This window comes from Diadema antillarum, unplaced genomic scaffold, assembly GCF_040938485.1.
Source record: "Diadema antillarum isolate AM-2024a unplaced genomic scaffold, OU_Dant_1.0 seq00001433_RagTag, whole genome shotgun sequence".
Classification (NCBI taxonomy): Eukaryota; Metazoa; Echinodermata; class Echinoidea; order Diadematoida; family Diadematidae; genus Diadema; species Diadema antillarum.
In genome coordinates, this window is record NW_027272184.1 from 1 (window position 1) to 25,562 (window position 25,562).

General features: G+C 39.4%; 1 protein-coding gene across 1 annotated transcript; it reads left to right on the plus strand.

Annotated features, from left to right (window-relative positions):
- Window positions 1–3,710: 3,710 nt before the first annotated feature.
- On the plus strand, window positions 3,711–24,428 carry LOC139709414 (nephrocystin-4-like; the record flags this gene model as incomplete). Its single annotated transcript, XM_071621382.1, has 23 exons — window positions 3,711–3,772; window positions 4,222–4,401; window positions 5,384–5,630; window positions 6,282–6,370; window positions 6,931–7,119; window positions 7,839–7,931; window positions 8,942–9,059; window positions 10,023–10,166; window positions 10,714–10,815; window positions 11,694–11,901; window positions 12,470–12,696; window positions 13,371–13,429; window positions 14,301–14,468; window positions 15,251–15,473; window positions 16,646–16,732; window positions 17,622–17,778; window positions 18,350–18,420; window positions 18,953–19,038; window positions 19,620–19,791; window positions 21,137–21,245; window positions 22,549–22,667; window positions 23,258–23,353; window positions 24,288–24,428. Coding segments are annotated over 23 exons (3,147 nt in total), but the record flags the coding sequence as incomplete, so codon positions are not given.
- Window positions 24,429–25,562: the final 1,134 nt, after the last annotated feature.

Below are 25,562 nucleotides of genomic sequence, written 5' to 3' on the forward strand. Positions count from 1 at the left end.
AGGTCATCTGTGAAATCATAGGAACCTGACACACATCACTCTTTATTAGTTTGTTGAATGATGATAAATCTTGCATACAAAGAAGAATCTAACACAAATCATCATAACTAAGTTTGTTGACCTACAGATGTATCATAAGTCTGACAGCATTGAACCATCAAGTCCCAGAAACAACACTTCTATTATGTAGCGCTATATCTTTGTGTTATATTAGTTACTTTTCTTTGTATATGTTTCATAGTGGGGAGTTAATAATTACCTTTCATTCATGCCCTTTATTGTTAGCTTTTGTGACCCAAAGGCTCAAGTGAGCTATTGCAATCATTCATCATCCAGCATGTAACGTGCATCATAACTTTCCCCAATTTCAGCTTCTTCTTTAAAACCTAAATGATGGATTTTCACCAAACTTGGCAGGTACAGTGTAGCATCCCTAGGAAGATGTTCACACTTTCACCTTCTTTTTGGAAATGCGTGGTCAAATGTTGTACAAACTTGGCAGGAATCATACAGCCAGTGTGATGGAATATACAAATGGACACCATGCTTCCCTGGAGTCCCTCAATGCCCCCCCCCCCCCCCAACAGGTTTGCAATGTTAATAAGTAATAGCCTGGATGAATGTGTGGAAGGGGAACTTGCAATACTCACTTGAGTATTAAACCTCCATCCCCATAGTTTTTAGTGTGTAAACAACCCTGTCATGTTTAGACAAATTAAAATGCAGTCAAACAAAGAGAGAAGTGATGTTCTTTTGTTTCATTTGATGTAAACACCCTGTTTCATTCTGCTATTTTTAGTAGTTAAACAATGAAAGAAGGAATGTGAACCAGGTGAATGTTAAATATCAAACAGGTGTTGATGTTGCTGTCAGACTTAACTTCAGTATTAAGCAGCTGTGTACATTTCACATGCCTGAGGAAGTCAAGAACTGGGTTTACTGTTGGTCATCTGTGAAGGCAGGGACCTGACATAATCACTAATAATTAGTTTGTCGACCTATCATAAACCTGACAGCATCAACCCATCAAGTTTCATATTAAAGCAATACTTCTGTTATGTAACACTATATTTTTGTGTTATATTGGTTACTTTTCATTGTATGTGTTTCATAGTGTGGAGTTAACTACCTTCCATTCGTGCCCTTTATTGTTAGCTTCCATGAACGAAAGGCTAAAGTGAGCTATTGCAATCATCCATCGTGCATGGTGCATCGTAACTTGTTTTCAATTTCAGCTTCTTCTTTAAAACCTAAATGATGGATTTTCACCAAACTTGGCAGGTACAGTGTAGCATCCCTACGAAGATGTTCACACTTTCACCTTCTCTTTTTAAATGCATGGTCAAATGTTGTACAAAACTTGGCAGGAATCATATAGCCTGTCTGATTGAATATACAAATGGACACCATACTCCCCTGGAGGTCCTCGGTTCCCCCCCCCCCCCCCCCCCCCCCACAGGTTTGCAATGTTTTTAGGGGTGACACAACATTTGCTCCCGCAACACTTGCTCCGGTCGTATTTTCTCCAAGGACATAGGGATAGGGTTAGGGTTGTGATTGGGTCTTATTTTCAATTTGATGTGAGGATTAGGATTAGGGTAAGGTTTATATTTGGAAGTAGAAGTAAAATGTTATGTTTGGCCCTTGAGTGCAGATATTTCATGGGAGCAATTGTCACAGGAGCAAATATCATGGAACTGTTTTTAGGTAATAGTCTGGGAGAATGTGTGGAAAGCGAACTTGCAATACTCACTTGAGTATTAGAACCCCACCCCAATAGTTTTTAGTGTGTAAACAACTTTTTACCATGTTCAGACAAGTTTATGCAGTCAAACAAAGGGAGAAGTGATGTTCTTTTGTTTCATTTGATGTGTCAGCACTGTTTATTCTGACTATTTTTAATAGTAAAACAACGGAAGGAGGAATGTGAAACAGGTGGATGTTAAATATTAAGCAGGTGTTGATGTGGCTGTATAAAGGCTTAACTTCAGTAAACAACTGTGTATATTTCACATGCCTCAGAAAGTCAAGCACTGGGATTACTGTTGGTCATCTGTGAAGTTAGGGACCTGACACATATCACTCTTAGTTAGTTTCTTGACCTACAATAAATCTTACATACATTACAAAGACTAACACAAATCTCCCAAAATAAGTTTGTTGACCTATCATACAATGTCTTCCAGCCTCAACCCAGCAAGTTCCATAAACAATACTTCTATTACTTAGTATTACATCTTTTTATTACAATGTAGTTACTATTCATTGTATGTGTTTCACAGGGTGAAGTAAATAATTATCTGTCATTTAATCCCTTTGTTGTGAGATTATTGTAGCCAAGGGCTCCAGTGAGCTATTGCAGTCATAAATTGTCCGGCATGCATCAGCTACTGTGCGTCATACATAAACTATTTACAATATTTCACCTTCTTTTTGAAAACCCCATGATGGATTTTCACCAAATTTTGCAGGTAGCATCCCTAGGGTTATAGGTTCTAAATTTGTTCAAATATGATCATGCTCCCTCCCACCGGGATTCCAACAATAGCCTAGAAATTAAGGAATCTTTAAAGGACAAGTTCACCTTCATAAACATAAGGATTGAGAAAATGCAACAATATTAGTAAAACACATCAGTGAAAGTTTGAGGAAAATTGGACAATCGATGCAAAAGTTATGAATTTTTTTAATTTTTGTGTTGGAACCGCTGGATGAGGAGACTACTACAGCTTGTGAGTCATATGCGTACAACAATATAAAGAAAATGTAAAAGAAATTCAACATATTTTCACTTTTTCGGCATAATAAAAGAGCACTTGACTTGCCTCTTTCTAAAGGCAGGGGGAATAATATTACCCATAACATTTGTCGGTAACGAGTCAGGGGAATGTGTACTTTTTTCAAAAGATGGAATTTTGTGAAATTCCCTTTATATTTTCCTTATATTGTTGTACGCATGTGACATCTAAGTTATTCATACACTGCAGTAGTCTTCTCATCCAGCGGGTACTGCACAAAAACTTCAAAAATTCATAACTTTTGAACGGATTGTCTGATTTTCCTCAAACTTTCAATGATGTGTTCTACTAATATTGCTACATTCTCTCAATCCTTATGTTTATGAAGGTGAACTTGTCCTTTAATGAACTCCAAAAGTCTTTTTCTACAGAACCAGAAATGAGAGAGCTAAATGCTATGTGTGCATACGTTTGTGACTGTATTTTCAAGTTTGTTCATGTCAGACCAAGTTGAGTTCTGGTGGAGGCCGGCAGAGGGCCAAAGTAAGGACAAATGTTATCATTTTCAGCATCTTCTTGATAACACATGGTCAAATTCATCACCAATTTCGGCAGGCATTTTCGCTAAGGTGATAGAATTTGTACCCGTGGGCACCATGCCTTCCCCCCTCTAATTGGGGACCATATTAGGGTTCTGTTTTCACAGTTTTAATCTTCTTTTTGAAAATGCATGGTCAATTCTGTTACAAACTTGGCAGGTATTACTGCCAGTTTGATGAATTATACAAATGGACACCATGCCCCCTTGAAGGTCCCCCAAAGCTCCCATACTTTGTTGTGTCCTAAGGTAATACACTTGTAGTCTGTCAGAATGTGTGGACTTGCGATACTCAGGTGAATACTAGACCCCGGGTCTCTTGTTTTTATGAATATCATTACTACAGTGTATCATTATGAATATCATTACTGCAGAGAGAAGAAGCACAACGCCCTGTCAGTCCTCAGTCCACTTCACTGCCATCAGAGGCCCCGAGGCACCTTGCTCCATCAGTAAGTCATTTCCAGGGTTCAAATCCCTCCCTTCAATCCATGGGAGGTATATTCTAGCGGTATATTTTGGTGTGTGTTTTTGTTTGTTTGTTTAAGAAAGTAAAACAATACAAATAGTTGATGTATTCCTCTGTGTTTAACGTAAGATGGAAGCTTAGTCTGACAATTGTTTGAATGGGTATATTCAAACCTGTGCAAAAAAGTAAAAATAAAAGTCATAGTTAGCAAAAATGTTAACAATAATGAAACGATGTGGGTAAAGTACAATAGTTTGAATATGTAATATTTATGTTGGCAAGTTCTGTCTTCATGGAGCCTGTTTCCTTTTGATTTTGGATGTTCGCTTTTTTACAATTAGTTTCTGAACATCTGCACCAATCAGTGAAGATAGCACTTCACATGGCTTAACAATCTGCAAATACAGCACTGTGAGGATTAATCAATGTTTGGTCTTTCTGCAGGATATAAGACCGGACTCTAGAGGGCAGTATCCGTCCATGCAGTCCCTGCCATCCCAGACGAGTGGGACAGAGGCATCAGTGCTGAATGAGATCCAGCCACACCTGGGCTTGATGGGAAAGCCACCACTCCCTCGCAGCCCACGAACACCAAAGTATGCTAGCTCTATTACCTCTCCCTGACCCTGATATTAATTTGCAATAATTGTGTTATTGACATTAAAATTGAGGTTTATCTTTTTAACTATTAAGAATAACTGCATGATTACCTATTTCTCAAGAGCCCAATAAAATCCAATGTGATGACAGTGGTATTCATAATTCTGATGTGCATTCTGTTAACACCAGTATGATCCTCTTTTCTTTAAAAACTAAATAATTGTATGACAGCATTTGTTGAGAATTGCCTCTAGATACTGAAATATCATTATTTCCACCAGATGTGAGATACAATAACAAGCATATAAAGAAAAAAAAAAGTGTATTCATACCCCTCCAAAGCTATTTAAATAGAAATGCCTGGGCCACATCATTATGTCACTGGCTTACTAAATCATATGCATAATTTTTTTTCTTACTTTGTTACTTTCATATTATCTTCTTCTTTTTTTTCTTCCCTCGCCTCTACATTTCCTCCCCTGCATGATTTTTGATACTTTATTGGTATGCTTTGAACAGTTGACTTAAAGTAGGCCTAGTCCACCCTGGTACAGTCAAACTTGTATTAGTTGCCACTTAGTCTATATTAGATGCTAGATATCATTGCACAGAGAAGAAGAACTTTAATAGTATTTGACGATATACTTACTACAATGTACATTGATGGAGGTAAAACAGGTTCTTTTTTGGCTGTTTCCTATAAGAAACCATTACAGACATGTCCTTTAAATGTGAATCAGAAACCTTCCATGTCAGAAAACATTCAGTGTTAACCCATTGAAGACAAAAACTAGAGAACACTCGGGCAGGTGTGTATGGGAAATGTGTGTTATAGCAAAATCAGTCCACCCTCAATGGGTTTAATGCGCCAAAGGGCATCCTTTTTTCACACCTCTTTGTATACATGTGTTTTTGTTTCAATGTTTGTTTGTCTGTTTGTTTGTTTGTTTGTTTGTTTGTTTGTTTGTTTTCACCCAGACTACCTCTAGGAGCCAGCCACAGCAGTATGGCGCCCAACACCCTCCAGCAGCACTTCACCGCTCCGGAACGGGGTCCCAACCACCAATACATGATGCCCCAGATGTATGGCACGGGCCCCGCCCAGCAGTACATGGGTCCCCCTGGGGCGGGGATGTACAACACAGGAGGCATGCCCCCCAACTATCCCCCGATCCAGCCACAACCCATGTCGGGGAGGCTGCCGTACGAGATAACCCACATGGAGGTGAGAGAGATGTTGGAAGGAAGCCGGTGTTGGAAGATGAATTTTGTCGATGATGGCGTGCACGTGATTGGGGTTTATACCGATTGTGAAAACAGTGACGAATGCATATGGTCCCAGTGATTTGGCCGCAATGATGGTAATGAAAATGATGAAGATGATTTTGCTATGATCAAAGGTCCTGTTTACCTTTTGGAACAGTGATTTAAAAATTTTTCAAGATATGACATTAGTGCATATGTGTAGGTCTGTTGTACTGCAAAACATCCTATCATATAAAATTTTCGTGATAAAGCCTTAAATGTAGGGAGATATCTGTATTTTTCTCAATAAACCGTAACTGTAGACAGTTTAGTCTAGAAACATTTTTATAATAACTGTTGTTCACATTTTATGTATTCAACAGTACTTAACATAAATTTTACTGATTCAAATTTTTACAGTGGTTGTTTCTATCCCTAACTCGCATTTTAGAACTATTTTAAAGCACTGCTGCTGGGTTTTTGTTTCATCTGCAAATGGTAAATTATGCCTTTGTGATTTTAATAGAAATGGCTATGATGAAGGTAGTTCCTTCCCCGCATAACAGTTTTGCCAGAGTGTCTCCATATTCACAGATTTCACCCTCCTCTCCACCTCCATCCCCCTCCTCAGGCACCTTTAGGCGTTGGTGAGCCAGTGGATGAGATCCCATTTACCCCCGTCCACGCCCCCATCATCACAACAGGACCGGGTCAGCAGACGTAAGGATCACTCTCGCTATCACCACTAAACTCTCTAAGGCACATCTCTTCTTAATTTAACTGTTGAAAATGGTTTAGTTTTGTCAGTCCCTGTCAGCAAGACTTCTTCTGAGCATCAGGGCATCTTATTTTCAGATGCGCATGATGGACATTCAGGCAAAATCGAAATTGAAGGTTCTGTTTCCCTGCTTTGTAGCAACTAAAGGATAACATCTTTTCTTGGTATGATACTACCCCAAATACACCCGAAAATAGCATTATCTACCATTCATTCAGTAATATGCTGAGGTTGTCTTATTCACTCAGATGCAAAGAACGCAAACGCAAATAAATCAGGCTATTAACCCATCGAGGACAGACTGATTTTGCTACAACTTGCTTATCCCACAGACATTAGCTCGAGTATACTAGGGACTCGTCATCAACAGGTTAAATGGTTATGTTTCATTCAAAGGGTTACAAGTGAACTCCACCGTATGTTCTTCCAGACTCTGATTCAGTGATTACCACCACATGATTCAGTGTCATTTCATCACTCTTTCTCTCTCTCTCTCACTCAGTGGTGGAGGTCTTAGCCGAGCTGCCTACGCCAGACTCTTCCAGGCTGGGTTCCCGGAGATCACGGACAGGACTGGGGAGGCACCAGAGGTCGTTGACCCCAATGACCATGTCAGGCTCAACCCACAGCTGGAATATGCTGACCAGCTCCAGTGCAATGAAATTGTGATTCAGTTTCTGGCAATATCAAGGTAAGCTGTCAACCTGTCCATTTTTGATAGTGTAGTTAGTCAAAAACTGTGCCAGGTTAAACAGTCTCATTGATCAAAAGAATGATTGGTTAAACAGTGTGGTTGTTAAAAAAGAGTGATTAGATATGAAAAGAGTGTGGTTGGTCTAAAAGAGTGATTTTATAAACAGTGTGGTTGGTCAAAAAAGAATGACTTTATAACCAGTGTGATTGATCAAAGGAGTGTTTTTAATAAACAATTTGGTTGGTCAATAAGAGTGATTTTATAAAGTGTGGGTGATCAAAAAGAGTACTTGGTCAAACAGTGTGGTTGGTCAGATTGAAGATGGTAAAGAGAGTGAATAGGGTTTTACCTATAAATCAAATATACTCTTCTGTGCATATGTTGTTTGCATAGAGCTAATACATTGTTTTGTCATTCATGAATGCTTATCAATTATATATCTATTGGAATTGACATTCTGCATTGTGAAATAACATGCATTCTTTTGTAATTTTGTGTTACCAAGCATGATGTCAATAACACTTGCAAGAAAGAATGACAAATGTGTTTGGACAAAAAGTGCATATCTGCTAGTTTTTAATTGATAAGATTTTTCACAAACTACATGTATGTGAGAGAAAAAAAAAAGATAATGTCTTCATTCATTTCAAAATAGTAATCACAGAAGTAGTTAAGAAATGATATCCCTTTTTTATTGTGAATTTACACCCCTCCAGACTCCTCTCATTCGATGTGAACAGGAAGGACTTGCCCAAAACTGTGTTCTTCACGTTCCAGTTCTACAGATATCCACCTGTTACCACAGAAAGGTACAAATACAAATAGTTGATGTATTATTCATAAGTGTTAAAGGAGTACTGAAAAAGATAGAGAGAGTATGCATACTGTATAATATCAACCAACATTTTGATAATGATCCCTAATTTAATGGCCAACATGGCATTTTAATGGCTTTGGTGATTTCCAGTCCACTATCCACCAAATTCTTTCTGGACTGAGAAATGGGCCCAACACGATGCCATCGTCATGCTAACAGGGATGGGTGATTAACAGATTGAGTTGGTCCTCTTCAGGACCACCTCTAACTCCAGAACGAATTCGGTGCATGGTAGACTAGAAATCATAAGAGCTACATGTGTATGCCTCGCGTCATGGAAACCTACTGAGAATTGCAACTGATTGACAAATTGCCCTGCATCGACGTAATTAAGCACTGAATTGATCAGTGTTTTAGTAGTAGCCATGATAAAAAATGATGGGCGTACATACTTGAGCGGGATTCGAACCCACGACCTGATCACCGGACAGGCGTCATCTCCACTAGACCACCGAGCTTTCGCCCGACAGCAAGTGTTGGTTCTAATCCTTATAGCATGCAGCAGGTACTGCGTAATTATTCAAATTCATGAAATTCTTCCGTCAAGATGCTTTCATTGCAACTGATTGACAAATTGCCCTGCATCGGCCTAATTAAGCACTGAATTGATCAGTGTTTTAGTAGTAGCCATGATAAAAAATCATGGGCCTACATACTCAAGTGGGATTCAAACCCACGACCTCCTGATCACTGGACAGGCGTCATCTCCACTAGACCACCGAGCTTTCGCCCGACAGCAAGTGTTGGTTCTGATCCATATAGAATGCAGCGGGTACTGCGTAATTATTCAAATTCATGAAATTCTGAGAATACTTGACACTTTTATATTTTGGCAGATTTCAGATGACAGTATTCCAGGAAAGGAGCTGGAGGATGGATTGGATGACAATGTGTTACGGAGATGACAAATCATATGATTGCTTGCATACTATTTTCTTGCAGGTTATTACTTGGAGAGGTGGAGGGACAGCTTTCAGCCGACCCCCAGAGTCTTCCGTTCATCCTGAAGAGACTGAAAAAAGAGAGCGACGAACTAGAAGGTGGTCCTCCAGGATGGATGGTAAGAAGGAAGAGGAAGGGGAGGAGGAGGAAGAGAAAGGAAAGAGAGTGGAGCGAGGAAAATGTTGAAGAACAGGAGGAAGAGGAGAGAAAGAGGGTGGAGGAAAGAGAATTTTGAAGAAACAGTAGGAGGAGAAGGAGGAGGATGAAGAAGAAGGAAATAGGATGGAGGGAGGAGAAGGTTGAAGAGGAAGAGGAGGAAAAGAGGGTGGAGTGAAAAGAACAGGAGGAGGAGGAGGAGTGAGAAAGTGTGGAGGGAAAAGATGTTAAACAGGCGGAGGAAGAGGATGAAGAAAAGGGAAGATGATGGAGGGAGAATGTCGAAGAAGAGGAGGAGGAGGAGTGATAAAGTGTGGAGGAAAGGGAATGTTGAAGAACAGGAGGAGAGGAAGGGAGGAAAATGTTGATCAGGAGGAGGAAGAGGATGAAGAGGAAGGAAAGAGGACAGAGGGAGAGTTTTTAAGAAGAGGAAGAGGAGGTAAAAGAGATGGAGGAGGAGGAGGAAAGAAAAGAGGAGGGGAAGATGAAATGGAGGAGGGACAAGGAAGAACAAAAGAAGGGAAGAAGGAAGGAACATGTCTGCTATTGGAGATGCTGTTGTTATTGTAACAGGAATGAGTGATTGATAGAGTGGATTAGATATCAAAATTTAATTTAATGCAACATATATTTTGAATTGACAGAAAATTTGATAATCATCAGAATATTATAGTAATTACATTGGTCCCTCTTTAAAACCATGAGGAATTCATTACATGTGATAATCAGGTGTCACTGTACATTGTATATATACAATATTTTTCAAAAAGCACATTGTGACACAAGAGTGGAACTGAATAGGAAAATGTGGTGTTTACACAATATGTACACATTTGATGTAAGGGATACAATCATCTATCTTTTATTCATGCACATGACTAGAAATGTATATTTCTTCATTTTCTGTCATTCTCGTGCTCCCTAGGTGCGCTACAATGTAGACCCGTCATTCCTTAAACCGGGAGAGGCAGGGCTATTCCTGCATTACCTTGAGAAGCAGACATTCCACATAGACACCTGGGACGGAGATTCTCTCCTGCTCCTTGGCTCAACTGCTGTCGACCTCAAGGTAGGCATTGCTAAAACTAATTATGCAGTTCTCCTATTGTGACGCCATTGGTACATGTATTCGCATGAAGTCTGACTCCAGAATATTGTTGTGTAGAAAAAAAAAAAGGAGCAGCAACAACGCAAAACAAAATGAAAAGCAAGCTAATCTAAAGAAACAAGCAAACTGGGTCTTAAATGTGATCTTCCCTGTCTGTGAATTCTTTAATATGGCTTGAAGTAAAGCTATGGCCTGTATTGCTTGTTCAAGTACCATGTTGTTGTGATTGATCGTAGAGGTGTAATCAATAAAGCAAACATAAAATCTAAGTGCAGGAAGTAGTATGGGATTTCAATGATATTCCTCATGTCACAAAGTGAGCAATAATGTTTTTGAGTGATCCAGTGTAAATAGAGACTAGATTCAATATAAAATCATTGATATTTCAGAAATGCTTTTGCTAAATAATCTCTGTAGGATTGGTGCCACTAGTTGCAGAGAACAAGAACTCAATGAATACAATGAAGTGCACGACAGGAAATTGATTTACTTTTTATTAACGTTACAGCAACTGCTACGGGCGGGGCGAGAGGCCGTGCAGGTGACCCATGAGGTGGATATCATGACAACGGAACACAGTGACGAGGATTACGTTCTGACTGGAGACCTGGTGGGTATTCAGTGTCAACTGCTCAGTGGTAGTGGATGAAGAGAGAGAGAGAGAGAAGTCCATTCTTTCACCTCCCCGAAAAGCATACAGTGTAGCATAGGGGAATTTCTTATAAAGAGGACCTAAAGACCATGACAATTCCCTTGTTGTATCAGGCTTCTCACTACTGTATAAGTGGATATTTTCGTGTGAGTAATTTTTTGTGCTCGGCTTGGTAAGATGAATTTCATGTGTTTTTTATTCCGTGGAATCAGGACATTAACTACTGGAACATACTATGTATGGCATGTAAACATATTTTGCGCGCTTTAATTTTTGTGCTAGCTTCTGGTTGCGCGAAATGCGTGAAAACGCCACGAAAATTTCCACTTTTACAGTATAATATAGTACAAAATGAGAGAACCATAAAGAGTTGGGACCTGCAAAATAGCCTTGTTATAGGACGGTTTTGTTATGTCCATCCTTTTTCTAACGAAGTTCCAATGTATATGTTTTATGGTGAGAGTGTGTGACCAAACAACGCAAGGCATATTTCTTCACCTCATCCTGAAAGCATAGTGTATGTTTCATAGATGTAGGGTGTGTAAATAAGCACAAGGCATATTCATTGATAGCCTGAGTTAGACTTGATAGCATAATGTAAGGGACAATGCTTGAGAGGAATTTTATGCTGTGAAGCAAAATTCATTGTTCGTGTAAGGGATAAAGCAAGCAGCACTTTCCCATTCATAAATTTCACTTACTCGTACAGATGCTCTAGAATCAATTGTGCTGTACAGTCATCTATGCACAGTAAAAGATACCATAAAAAATTACGCTTGTTCACTTCTAAGCAAGCCATTGATGTCCAATCACACTCTTAATTCTACCTCACACAGCAACGAGGTGGTAGCATCCGCCCTGTGGGCTCCAAGAACGTCACGCGAGGGCGCCTGCACCTGCGACTGGCCAACGTGGGCCACCAGGTGGACGCGAAGCTGGTGAAAGCAGCCACCCTGCCCCTCCAGGACACCAAGATCATCGTGCAGGAGGATGGCAGTGGAGCCTTCCTTGGGGGCAGCCTTCATGCTGGGACCAAACAGACAAGTCAGTAGCACAGTTCCATGACATATGCTCCTACAACAATATATTTATATATATGTATGGTTCCGTGATATTTGAGCTCGTGGCAATTGTTCCCATTAGATCTGCATAAAAAGCCAAACATAAAACCTACTCCCAAACAAAACTCTTACCCTAATCCTGATCCTCACTCAAACTAATCTTAAAACCCTATCACTACTCTAACCGTAACCTCAAGTCCTTGGAGAAAATAAGACTGGAGCAAATGTCGCAGGAGCTAATGTCTTGTAACCAAGTACGATACAATTACTTTCTGTAAACTATGGATATGATTACCATTTACAGTACAGTCAACCTGCCATAAATTGAATCCAAAGGGACAAGAGAAAATCTATCTTTGAATTTCATTTGCGTAATAGAATAAACACAAATTTATAGCCATTCTGATGAAATGTTCCTTGGAATTATTATTGATTGTAGAATCGTAAGTAGTTGTTACAAATGAAAGTACAGATATATCTCAATGTATCTGTTACTTTTCATTAAGTAAATCAATCATACTTCATATAAATCTTTTCCATTTTGATGCCAGGTGCCAGTCTTGCCAACCTGAAGCAGAAGCGCAGCTTCCTGGCCTCCCACATGGCTGAGGCGGACCAGGAGCTTGCCACGGTGCTGTTCTCGCGGCGCGACAAGACCACCGCGGTCCTCAAGGAGTCCAACCGGGAAGGTGACCACGTCAAGCAACGCAAGCTTGCCCGCATGGAGGCGGTGCGCCAGCAAGAAGGGCGTGAGAACGGACTCGCCAACACCCTCCTTGTGAGTGCTGGGATCTTCCTTCACCCTGCTTCTGTTACGGTTTTTGGGTGTGTCATATTTTTGGTTGGCACACAACAGATACTAGTATCAATAATTATGCATATGATACTTGTTTACACTGGATTAAGTAGCTGCAATTTCCTATGCAGGAGAATATCTGCAAAGAAGAATTTCTCTCAAAGCTGTTTTCCTGCAGTTTGTGATGTGATAATGATGTTAGAAATTGTGATGCAATGAGTTGGATTATTAAGTAAGCGCATGAAAATCAGCATACAATGTAAATTCGGTAATGTGTGGGAATCAACATAAGATGGGCATACTTCAGTTCTTGAATAGATGTCTGTATGTGTTTGTGTGTTTAAAATGCATCCCTAAAAATTGCTGGGAAAAAGGGAGGATTATTTTCTAAATTCATTGTTATTTTATTTTTGAAATTGTGGTAATTTCTGTCATGATGGATTATATTCTGTAGTGTATTCTGTGAAAGGAATCACATTTTGTTTGTGTATAATGAGAAAACAAAAATGCACCGTAATATCGTTGTTATTATCTGGCTGTATAAGATTGCTAAAGTTAGGCCTCTCCTTCCCTTATGCATACAGAGCAATAATACATTGATGTTTGTTTTTGCAATCCTTCTTTAATATTTTTCTCTCTTCTCTTTATAAACAAAGGTGAAGAAAGAAGAGAAGGTTCAAAGAATGAGAGACCTGAAAACCATAGAGCTATACAGGTAAGCTTCAATAGTGTTTGATTATGAGTGAGCTGTACTCCATTGTGTCAGGCCATGAGTGTGATGATGAAGAGGATGCCAGCTGAGAATAATGCTTGAAAGGCTGATGATGATGATGATGATGATGACGATGATGACGATGATAGTGGTGGTGGTGATGATGGTGGTGGTGGTGGTGATGGTGATGATGATGATGATGATGACGATGACGATGATGATGATGATGACAATGATGATGATGATGATGATGATAGTGGTGGTGATGGTGTTGGTGGTGTTGGTGGTGGTGATGGTGATGATGATGATGATGATGATGTAATCAATATTTATGTATAATCCATTTGATCAATTGATAATTGATTTTAGAGACAAAAACTTTAATCTTGCCTATCCTGTGATCAAGCTGATAATTCAGATTGGCAGTTTATATGTAAAAACCCAATACCTGTGCTAGTTATAAGCTTTTATCATGGGTCATGAAAATACTTACTTGGCATCCAACACCTAGCACATTGTGCAACTTATTCTGAGAAGAAAAGCAAAATTAAAAACAAACCAACCAAACAAACATGTTCTTACTTCTGCAGTGAAAATTGCCAGAATATGAAAAATGGCTTCAGATGGTCAAATGCATTTTTGTATTCATTATTACATTTAGTTTCTCACATGGCTGCATTGCAAATGTTTGTATATTTGTTGATGCAAAGGCACAATTTGCAGCTCAAACTCTGCTAATATTGCATTGTTTAATTTGAAGTCAATTTAAAATAACCTCGTTATTAATGTAACAATTATTAATTGATGGTAAATATTAGTCTCATCATGATTACTGTCATTGTGATCATTATGCTGATATTTCATTCCTTTGCAGAGAGAGGTCGAAAAAGGAGGGGATTCTCAACATGCTGCAGTCAGTCATTACCACGGAGCACACCATCAATCCATCCTTTGGAAGGGCCGAGTTCTTTGAGTTCGTCCTCAAGAATCCATACAATGCCTCACACACCATCTCCATCCAGTGGGAACACCCAGATCTGAGGTAAGACGATTAGTGATACTTTCACCCTGAGTCTCCCCATCTAGTAATATGGGTGATTTTATATGATTCTTTGTTGTTGTTGTTTGGGGGTATTTTGGGGGTTGATTGGTTGGTTGGTTGGTTAGTTTTGTTTTGATTTGTTTTGTTTTGTTTTGTTTTGTTTTGTTTTGTTTTGTTTTGTTTTGATTTGTTTTGTTTTGTTTTGTTTTGTTTTGTTTTGTTTTGTTTTTCTGGGGGAGGGGGGTGGGGGTAGTTCAATGTTCTGTGCTTTTTGAAAATCAAGGTAAGATTGTCCCTGTGTTGCACTGACCAGCAGGCCGGGTCAAAATGCACTATCCACCTGTAGCTTTATATTTGACCTATTACATACGTACAAAAAGTGGATGTGCCATGTATCCACTGACTTCTTGAGAATTGCCAAGTCATAGAGGTAGTGAGTTAATCACAGAATCTGATATTTTTTATTCTTAATCGGGCAGTTTATAAATGTTGACGTTGAAGGTGTACTTTTCGAATTTATATTTTGATGGCAGTTTGTGAAAGTGTATTTTGATCATTATAATTGTGATACAGTGTATACAGTATGTGATATGAGTGTTTTATATACCCCTTGGGGTAACTATGATGTTCATTGAGTTTATGCATTGTTGGATAGAGGTATATCTCTTTTACCACTAAGTGCTTAACCCTTACTGTGCCAGGGACTTTGGACAGTGTGTACAATGCTATGGATTTTTGTGCCAATCAGCACTCGAAGTGTTAATCATTTATTTTGTGTATAGCGTGATCACTGACACCAAAGAGTGGAGGCACTTCAAGGCTGTCTTTGAGACATTCAACACACCCATCGAGGAGGGTCTGTTCGACGGCAGCCAGAGGCAGGGCAGAGGAGCACCCTCCAAGGGGGAGGTGCCGGGGTTAAAGGTCTTCCTGAGACCTAAGGAGGAGGTCAACATCCCATTTAAGTTTCAGAGCTTCAAGGCGGACCACACGGTGATGTCCAATGTGAGTTGCCATGGTTACTCAGCTGAAAAATACTTATGGTGCCATTAATGATAATAATAATAATAACTATTTCTTATTGAGTGCTTTTACAGGACCTGATCAAAGCGCTGTACATACATCAACAGACAATATTCACAAAGTATCGGAACAACATAGTTACAATTGAAATAGTTCAGTCTTGAGTTTCCTTCCAAACATTTCTTCTAAATTACATAGACGGAGTTGTTTTGTTAGAGTGTTCCTGACAACAGATCCGGCATATGAAAATGTACGTTCAAAAGCTTTGGTTTTTGCTTGTGGGATTTGTAGGACTGCCTTATCATTTTGTGACCGGAGTTGATATCTGGAGGCTGTAGGGGTGGTTAGTAGGTTGGATAGGTATTGAGGAGCGATATTCATCATGCATTTATAGACAAGAAGAGCTAGTTTGAAATCGATACGCTCTTTGATGGGGAGCCAGTGATGATGATGATGATGATGATGCCAATGATGATGATGATGATGATGATGATGGTGATGATGATGAAGATGGCAGTGATGATAATGATGATGATGATGCCAATGATGATGATGATGATGATGATGATGGTGATGATGATGAAGATGGCAGTGATGATAATGATGATGGTGGTGCTGATAATGCTGCTGCTGCTGATGATGATGATGATACCAATGAAGATAATGATGATAAGGTTGGCAATGATATTGATGGTGATAACAGAAGGATTATATCATCTATATTCATTACTTGAGTTCCTGCTTCACTGTGATGAAATAAAAAAGAAGAAATGATTACGAATGTGAATATTAGAAGTTAGCTATAATAAATTTAACACAATGTTTGTGACTTAGGTATAATAAGTGGTAAGAAATTGTGTTTATTGCCAATCGCAATAGAGTATTTTGAACGACTGTTTTTGTGTGTGTGTGTGTTTGTGGTTTGTTTGTTGTTTTTTTATTTTTGTCTTGGGTGATGGTGATGATGATGATGGTGGTAGTTTGGAAGACATGAACGATATTGAACAAAATAAATGATTGGAGAGATGACAGTTTATACACTCTTAACATGTTCGCCATCAATCAGATATTTGCAATCATTCATATCTCTCTCATTTTTATTAATTTAAAAATCACTGACCAATACTGATATTTCATCTATATTATCTCATTAGACACCATATGTTGGTCCTCGGTCGCAGTTCCATCTTCGTGGTAGAGACAACAAGGTTGATTCAGCTCTGGAGTCACAACTTGTCAAGGTAAGTCCCACATCGGCCTATGCCTCTCTAGGCAAGGAGAGAAATGAAATAAAAGCCCCATAGAGTTAACCATCATTCATTCAAAGTGTGAAGCCAGAGATTGCTCTGTTATGTATCCGCTTTCATGGGGGGTTCTGTGGCATTGTGTTCTGTATTATTCTATCCGATACTATCTTGCACCATTCTATTCAGGTGCTTTAAACCAGATGGGATCTACAGCTGTAACTCTGTAGGTCTAGGACAAAGTCACCATATACTGTATCATAAAGCCACAATATAGAAATTCTTGTGTTTATTAAAGTAATTGGGAGTTGGATTGCAATATAAAGTATGCTAACTTTAATACAAGTGATATAAGAGTTTAGTGAAAGTGTACAATGTTTTTTCACCTCAAAATTACAGACTTATTGTGTAATATTAATTTGTGGACCTTTTTTCATGTTGCCGGTATTAAGGAATAAATGATTATGAGTATTAAGTTTTTTATGGGACTGACATACAGAGTATGTAGGCACCCTCAGGTGGATTGATTAGACAAGGAATATAAAATGCCTTGTCTATTAAATGGCATATGCACTACTGCCGCGGGACTTGAACCAATGACCTCATGACTGAGAGCCTGTGGTCTTATCCACTGAACCACTATGGCTCCTACATTGATCTTATCTATCTAAATGCATAATTATCTATTTGTCTGTCCATACAGATATAATCATAATTGTATGTATGTGAAAAATTCTTGATGTCACGTTAAGCAACTTGATATGTTACTGTATTAAACATAATGGACCAAAGTGCCAATACGTGGATAAAAATTAATAGTGTAATTTCTTATTCTTTCGATTCTACTTTGTACGCATGTTTATTGTCTCCTCTGTTTTCTGTCTAGGTGTACTTCAAGACCCAAGACAACAAGGCTATCGCCGTGCTGTCCCTCAACGTTGACCCTCAGCCCCACATCATTGACCAGACCTTTCGCCTCCAGCAGCCAGAGCACTCCTTCTGTCGAAAGTCCATCCGCCTCCCTGCCTTCAGCTCAATCATGGGTACACATTTGCTAATTACTTCATATGCAAATTCTGTATTTTGTAGGGGTTTTGTTTTTGTGAATTTAGCAAATCATTTGCTATTCGCAAATTACAACACAAAAAATATTAAATTCCATCCTGACATGTACGCAACATGCACACGTTCATGTACTGGTACAAATAAGATGCATGATAATACAGTTTAGTGGACCAAAAACACTTTTTTGTTCACCGTACAAAGGAATATATAAGGTGTCATCACTTTGGGCCCCCCAACATTTTTTTAACCCGGAATAGATAGAGATCTTGAAGTGTAAGGTTATGTTTTTGCGCTGAAGACCTTTTTTTTTTTTTTTTTTCGCTTGTTAGCTCATGAAACCTGGAAGTGGGGGGCCCCACCCCCACTTTTGAAAACGCTCTGCTGGCCCTGCTTCATACAGCTGTTATGCATTAGAATTGCCATGACTCAACTCTGATGCTCAATTATTCAATATCCTGTCAGCGAACACATCAATTAATAAAAATTTGATTGATATTTTGTGATCATATTTGATGTATTATCCATTCATTTGTGCGTAATTCAACCCAGGTCCCATGGCCATTGACAGGATATTTGTGAAGTGCAGCGACGACAATGTTATCTGTGAGACCAAAAATACTGTAAGTACTTATACCTGACAATGTTTAATAACGCCATGCTGTGCAATCAATCATGTATTGTTTGGGCAATGACAGATAATGCAATTTCAAAGTTAATGCTCATAATCCATCATTCCAAGAATAAATGATAAATGATGTGCTCTGCCATCAGATCTAAATTTAGCAGGCCATAAAAGAAAAACATAGCACTTGAACACAAAGATTAAGCTGAGGAATTAAAGTTTTTTCTTGTTTTCTTAAGAGTATGAGCTTTAGTGGTATTATGTCTGATTAGAAAATACAAGATTAGAGTTATGTTTTTATTCATTTTTATAAAGTGAAGTGTTGCAAAATGATTAGATCCCTCAACAAGGTTGTTAAATGATTGAGGGACAAAAAGATTTATGATTTCTTGCCAGACTTTCAGCCTTTATAGAAGATCGATAAATCACAAATTGAAGCTGTTGAAGCATTATTTAAAAATTCTGCCTGTCCCCTCCCCCTCCCCCAAGAAAAATCAAGATTGAACAAGTTTGATTTTTTTTTTCTACAGATACCAGGAGAGCCTAATGAAATCTTCCTGAAAGCTGCCTGTGGAGCCTCACCTTCTGTTAAGAAGTTTTTCATCCTCATTTACTCGTAAGCATGCCTTGTGTTGTGATGTTACAGTGTTATAAATATTGCAAGGTTATGCCACTTGACAGAACTACACTAATGTACATATGTGAGCCATGTCAAACAGCAGGGTTATTTGGTTGCACAATAAAGATCATGCCAAGATATAGACTTACTCTTCATATTTGTCCATTAAATTTATCCTTTCTGCTTATATGAGTGTGTAACGTGAACTGTACAATCTTCAACACACTTCAACTGCAACCCACAACAACTTGTTCATCCTCAACTCATATCTGAGTGCCCTTGATGCTACCAGGCATTGAATACTAGTGTCTCAATTCACTGGTACCAGTCTTTGAAAATTGATGTCTAGGAATTGTGATGAAGTGCTGTTTAAATTGTTCAACAAAGGTCAAGGTCTAGTGCCTTATAGTTGCTGTGATTTGTCCCTGTAGTTGGTTTGCAATATTATGGTTGACAACATTTTACAGTTGGTAGTGCTTCTGAATGTAGTACTCATTGTCACCAGTGTTGACTGAGTTACATCAATGCAAATTGCATGACCTGCATCTCCATCGTCCTGTGTTGTCTTCCACTTACAGGAGCCAGTACTTGTCCCGTCCCCTCCAAACCTGGGAGTTCTACATCCACACCCTCCAGCGGGTTGATGTGACGTGCGTGGAGGGTCAGACGGCCCACATCACCCTGGTGCTGAAGGGGTCCAGCTCCACCCGTCATGTCCAGTGCTTCACCTCCCATCCCGGCGAGATCAAGGTTAAGAGCCAAAACCGCACCCCTCTCCATTATCCCTGTATTCCCCAAACCCTAAACCCTACCCGTTTGGTTTGATATTGAACCTCCAAACCCAGGGAAATCAAGGTTAAGATGCAGGCCACACCTTTCTCCCTTTTCCACATTCCCCAACCCTTAAACCCCACCCACTTGGTTTGATGGTATACCTCCAAACTGAGGGAGATCAAAATTAAACCCTAATCACACCTTTGTGCCCTCCACATATTCCCAATCCCCTTAACCCCACACACCTGGTTTAATGTTGTACATCTAACCTGGGGAGATAAACATTAGACTGTGACCACACCCCTGGGCCTCTACCCTCTCCCCCCCCCCCCCCCCCACCCCTTCCCAATCCCCCTAACTCCACCCACCAGGTTTGATTTTCTGTTATGCTGTTTTTCTCCGATGTCATTGAGGTCAAAGCCTGCCCACCCACCCCCACCCCCTTCTTTGCGTATTTTCAAGGTGTAGTATTGCACTTTGCATCCTGCTAAAATACATGTAAATATCAGACCCAACCCCTCTCTCTTCCCTGCTCTTTGGCCCCCACCACAACCACCAACACCACCATATGCAAAACTTACAAGGCCCAGGCCTTCACCTCCCACCCTGACAAGATCAAGGTTATACCCCACCACACCAGCCCTTCCCCACCCAAGTCCTGAGCCAAAAATAAGTTGCTGTCAACTTGCAGTCAGTAATGTTAATGCGTGTACATGTAGGTACCATGCTGGTAGACACTCCCATGCTGGTAGACACTCCCACGGGCCATGTTTCATACGAAAGCTTACCAACAGTGGTTCATTAGAGTTGTTGCACATACCACAACAAAGACTTAACCTGTTCCCTGCCAGACTCTCTAAGCTTTATAGACTTTGAACAGGATCCACCAGTTTTCCATAGCAAATGGGGTATGAGTGCTCACAGCTGACTGCTTTTCACCAAACTGCTGCTAAAGTAACCTTTCTGTAAAAACCAGGAACCTTGGGTTGAGCCATTTCAGGCAAAAGTCCTGAATTCATGCCCTAATAATATCAAAGTTTAGGTCCCATTGTGTACAAAGTACTTTTATGTTGTACATTGTATTTGAGGCCCTCTCCTTCATTCTAACCGGCATCCCTGTCTAATGCTCTCATTCATCAAGCAGTCTTGCCTCTTAGTTCAAGCAATAACTATCCTCTTGTCAGAAGTCACCATTAAGCAGTCGCCATCTGCTGTCAATTCTGTCATGCAAGTGTATGTACAATTTTCAAAGTGATAAATAAGTTATGCATTAATGTCATAATTCTTGATTAAGTTTCATATTTTTTCCTTGTATTGCTAGGTTGCTCCTGGGGAACCGTTCATGCTCCTTGCAAACTCTGTCCACGAGCTCAATCTTGGAGTGCGCCCTCGCTTGAAGGGAAACAAGTTCATGTTCATCAATGTTGTCGGTATCCTTACGCCTAATACATAAGATGCATAAGTCACTCTTCTCTTTTTTTAAGTTTTGCAACAAATTTTGGGGCTAGTACTCTGAATTTAGATGTTTGGAATATTTTAGGTCTCAAAAGCAATTACAAGATTGAAAAGTATCATGCATATTATGAGAACATTTTGTGTTCTTTTTCAGAAGAAGGAAATATCCTGCTGATTTAGAGTGCAAAATGATTTCTGATACTGGTTGAAAGTTATGCTGGTAATGACTTGTGAAATATTTTCGGTCTAGTAGTGAAGAGCTGGGCATCAGACTGTAAGTTAGTGGATTTACACATAAGCCTCGGCTTTCAATATGAAAATGTCTATCAGCGCATCACTCCTTTTTGACACACAATGACGGAGGTGAAGTGTCAAGTTACTCTTAAAATTGTAATGGCTAAGGAATGTTTAGTACAGTGCACTCCCGTTATAACGAACACAGTTATAACGAAATAAAAATTTGGGCTGCAATGTCATCCACTCTATGTATTTCTATTGTTTATTTGTTCGGTTATAACGAAATTCCGATATAACGAAAGAAAACTGCCGGTCCCGAGGACTTCGTTATAACGGGAGTCCACTGTACCCAGAAAATTGACGTGTTGACCAAGTCCAATAAGTAACAGGTGGTAATCTTTCTTTAACTCATTCAGAGCAGCAATTCATAAACTGGACGTGCACTGAAGAGCAATATGTTAAACAGATATGATTACTTGAAAACATTCATGCTGATGTGATCATTACGTAAAGGTATTGTTTTGCACTATTTCTTGTTTAAAACATTCTCACCTGCAATGTCCTACATACTGACAGAGTGTATGATATAGTGAAAATATCAAACTATGAAAAAATGAGGTTCAAGAGCAAGTGTGAAATTTTGTTGTTGTTGCTGCTGTTTTAATGGAAATCTGTGAGTGACCAGGTGTGCAATATTCAATATATGCCATAGACGATAGTGTTGAAATAAATCATTCAGTGAATAGGGTATTAGAATGATATTTTGTCCAAAGATTTTCCAATAGTGATGGCATAATTCTCAAAAATTTTGTATGCGGGAATGTTTTTTCATGCATTTTAAAGTCATCTTAATACAGCTCAGTCAGCCAAGTTGTGAAATGAATCCACCACAATGAAATCAATGTGTTTAAGTGCAATTATGATCATGATGGTTTCATTATTTTCTATGATGCCACTAATATGGTAAGAATACAGCATTCAAGGAATGTTGATTCGTCGTATGAAAGGTCCATCCTTGACCAGCAGGCTTTGTCCAATCAGACATCGAGTACCATGTCCTGGTGCGGTCGTGGCTAGTATCGGTCATCTGTAGAGCTCCGTACATCACCAAGTCCTTTGAGCTCCAGCTGCCAGTCGGTGGAGGCAAGGGGTCAAATAAGGTAAACTTTGTAATCCCTGATATCTGTCACAAAAGTAATTGTCAACAGAATCATTGTTGTACAAAGTTCATATCTACATGAAACTGCTGTTACTACTTCTACATTCTGGTCGGGCGATATGTTACATTCTACTGTGACCTGGTGAACAGTACACTAATATCCCTTTCTTTATTAAAGCGTGTTAGAATTGTGAATTCCTAGTGTACTTTTGTAGTTGTACGATGTTAATTCTTAACCCGTTGAGGACGAGTCCCGAGAATACTCGGGCAAGTGTCTATGGGAAATGCGTGTTATGTAATTTGTGTATAGCAAAATCAGTCAGTCCTCGACGGGTTAAGGTTAAACCTTGTAAAAGATGTTACCCTCTCATTGATCAAATAGTAGCACTAGACAAGCACTGTCATGGCTTTGAATTACATGTAATATATGGAATATTGTACCTTGGTAAAGAGAGAGGGAGAAAGAGAGAGGTTAATTGTGTGTGTCTTTGTGTTTCTATTAGTTTGTGAGTAGTGTACTGCCATTGAATGTATTTTCAAATCTGCAATACATTTTCTGTCTCTCTATTTTTCATGATTGACATTTTGCAGAGGATCACCTACACCAATCGGTATCCCCAGAAGAAAGTGTTCTTCATCAGATGTAACCGTGACGACCTGCTGCAGTTCAAGGAGACGAGAATAGAGGTGAGTGGAGGAGCCATGATTTGATGGAGGGGGAAATGCTAAGGTTCATAAACCGAGCTCAACTATCAGTTGTAACATAGCAGGATCATATAACAATGCCATTTATTTTCAGTACTCTTGTTCAACTTGTCGAGATGTGTCTTCTAAATCATATGTATATTTGTTTGCTATATTTGCTCATGAACTATTCCTCATGAATATTCATATGCCAAGGCATGATTATACACAAAAGGTCACATTGTCAAGTGTGTGGCAATACACCACAGCAGTAGGGCTGCCATCATTTAGTGTTCTGAAAACGAGATGAAATCAAATGAGATTTAAGCAAGATGAAAGCTTTCCAAAATTGAGAATACCCAAAGAAACTGGATAAAATTGTGGTAAAACTTATAATATCAACTCATTACATCGTTATCTATTACTTCTTTAATAGATAGGGAGTATTTTGTTAACATGCCCCAGAGCATGATCATTGATGTAATGTAAGTGCATTGTATGACATGGGTACTGGGAACATGGTTTCAATGGCAGAGAGAAAGGTCTGGGCTAATGCATGCTTGTGGATCCTTTTTTTTCAGATCTTCACAAAACTTGTCATAGTTGTTTAAAAATGGGCGACATACTAAAGCCAGGCTGACACTTGCACGACTTTTGGCCACAATTTTGTCGTGGCAAGTCGTGACTAAAATTTTGAACATTTCAAAATTCTCGTCGTGACATGACACACAGTCACGACGGGTTTACGCACACTTCACGCCAGTTTACGACTAGTTTGCGCACTGGCACTACTCAAGTCGTGCCAATGCGTGCCACAAAATCGTGCAAGTGTCAGCCTGGCTTTAGGCCCATACCTTACTTATCAGTCTCACTTTGAATCTTCATGGCTGCTCTCTCTCTTTCTCACACACGCATACACCACCATCCTTTCTTCCAGATTGGAGGGGGCGAGACACACCCCCTTGGTCTCCGCTTCGCCCCCAACCACCAGGCCGGCAACGCCGAGATCCTCATCTTCATCAACAACGAGGATGACAAGAATGAGGAGACTTTCCAAGTGACGGCCATCTACTCATGACAGTCCTAAGATGTGCGACCTTTGAATCCACTCCCATCCCCATCATCAAAAACACAAAAGGGCCATTCTTATTTCAAGAAAATCATGATGTAAAAGCTCACAATGTCCTGCACTGCATATCCTCATTGCTCAAAAAAAAAAAAAAAAATGCGATGTTAGCTCAACCGAAAAATGTTTTGGGAAGAACTGTGTATGCCCAGTTTATCCGTTTGACGTGTGCTAAAGGAAGAGCAGATGCAGAAGTCACATGAGTAGATTTGTGATTTTTCTCCTGCGTACATTCTCATCACGAATCGCCCTCCGAATTTTTGTAACTCGAAACTTTTTTTTTTTGTGCAAAAATTCCAGTGGAATTTGGTACAGTTGCTAGTAGACATTTGCCCTAACTTCATGGGTTTTCAAGTCCAATGAGAATGGCCCTTATATGTTTTATATAACTCACATAATGAAACCTTCTATTGCAATCAATCACCTTGAAAACCTCAGTGAGAACTGCCAGCATGTTGTTGGAGGAAGCATTTTAGTGATCTACTTTGCAAGAAGCTTGATGAGAGGGGAACTCAAATGTAAATCAGCATTGCCAAAATGAATATACATGTATGAACTCTTACATGCTGCCTTGATGCTTGTAGCAGTCTTTTCAGCTGCCTGTGAGATCAGTAACTACAATATATGCACCTTGGGAGACAAAGTTATTTTGTATTCACACCTTGATATTCAACATTGTTGATAAGCTGTACTTCGGAAATCGTATTCTCCTTTTATCATTTTTGAGTTTGGCGAGAACTATCAAGTTGGTTACTACAATGTATGCATTTAAAGATATCTGTAACAGCACATTATATGTGGTCAAAGGTATCAAGATTTCTGCAATATCTAAATCTGTTGAAGACAAGTCCTGAGTTTACTCAGGCAGATGTCAATAGGAAACGTGTGTTACAGCAAAAGCAGGTCGTCCTCAGTGGGTAAAGACCCTCATGTTTGTTTGCTTCTTTCACAATATATAGGAATACTGCTTCTGAGGCAGCAAAATGGCATGTGCAGAGTTGAGATTCAAAAGGTTGTCTTTGAATTCAACAAGTTTTGAGAACATACTGCAACATTTTCTGCCACTGTCCATGCAGTTTATGTGTG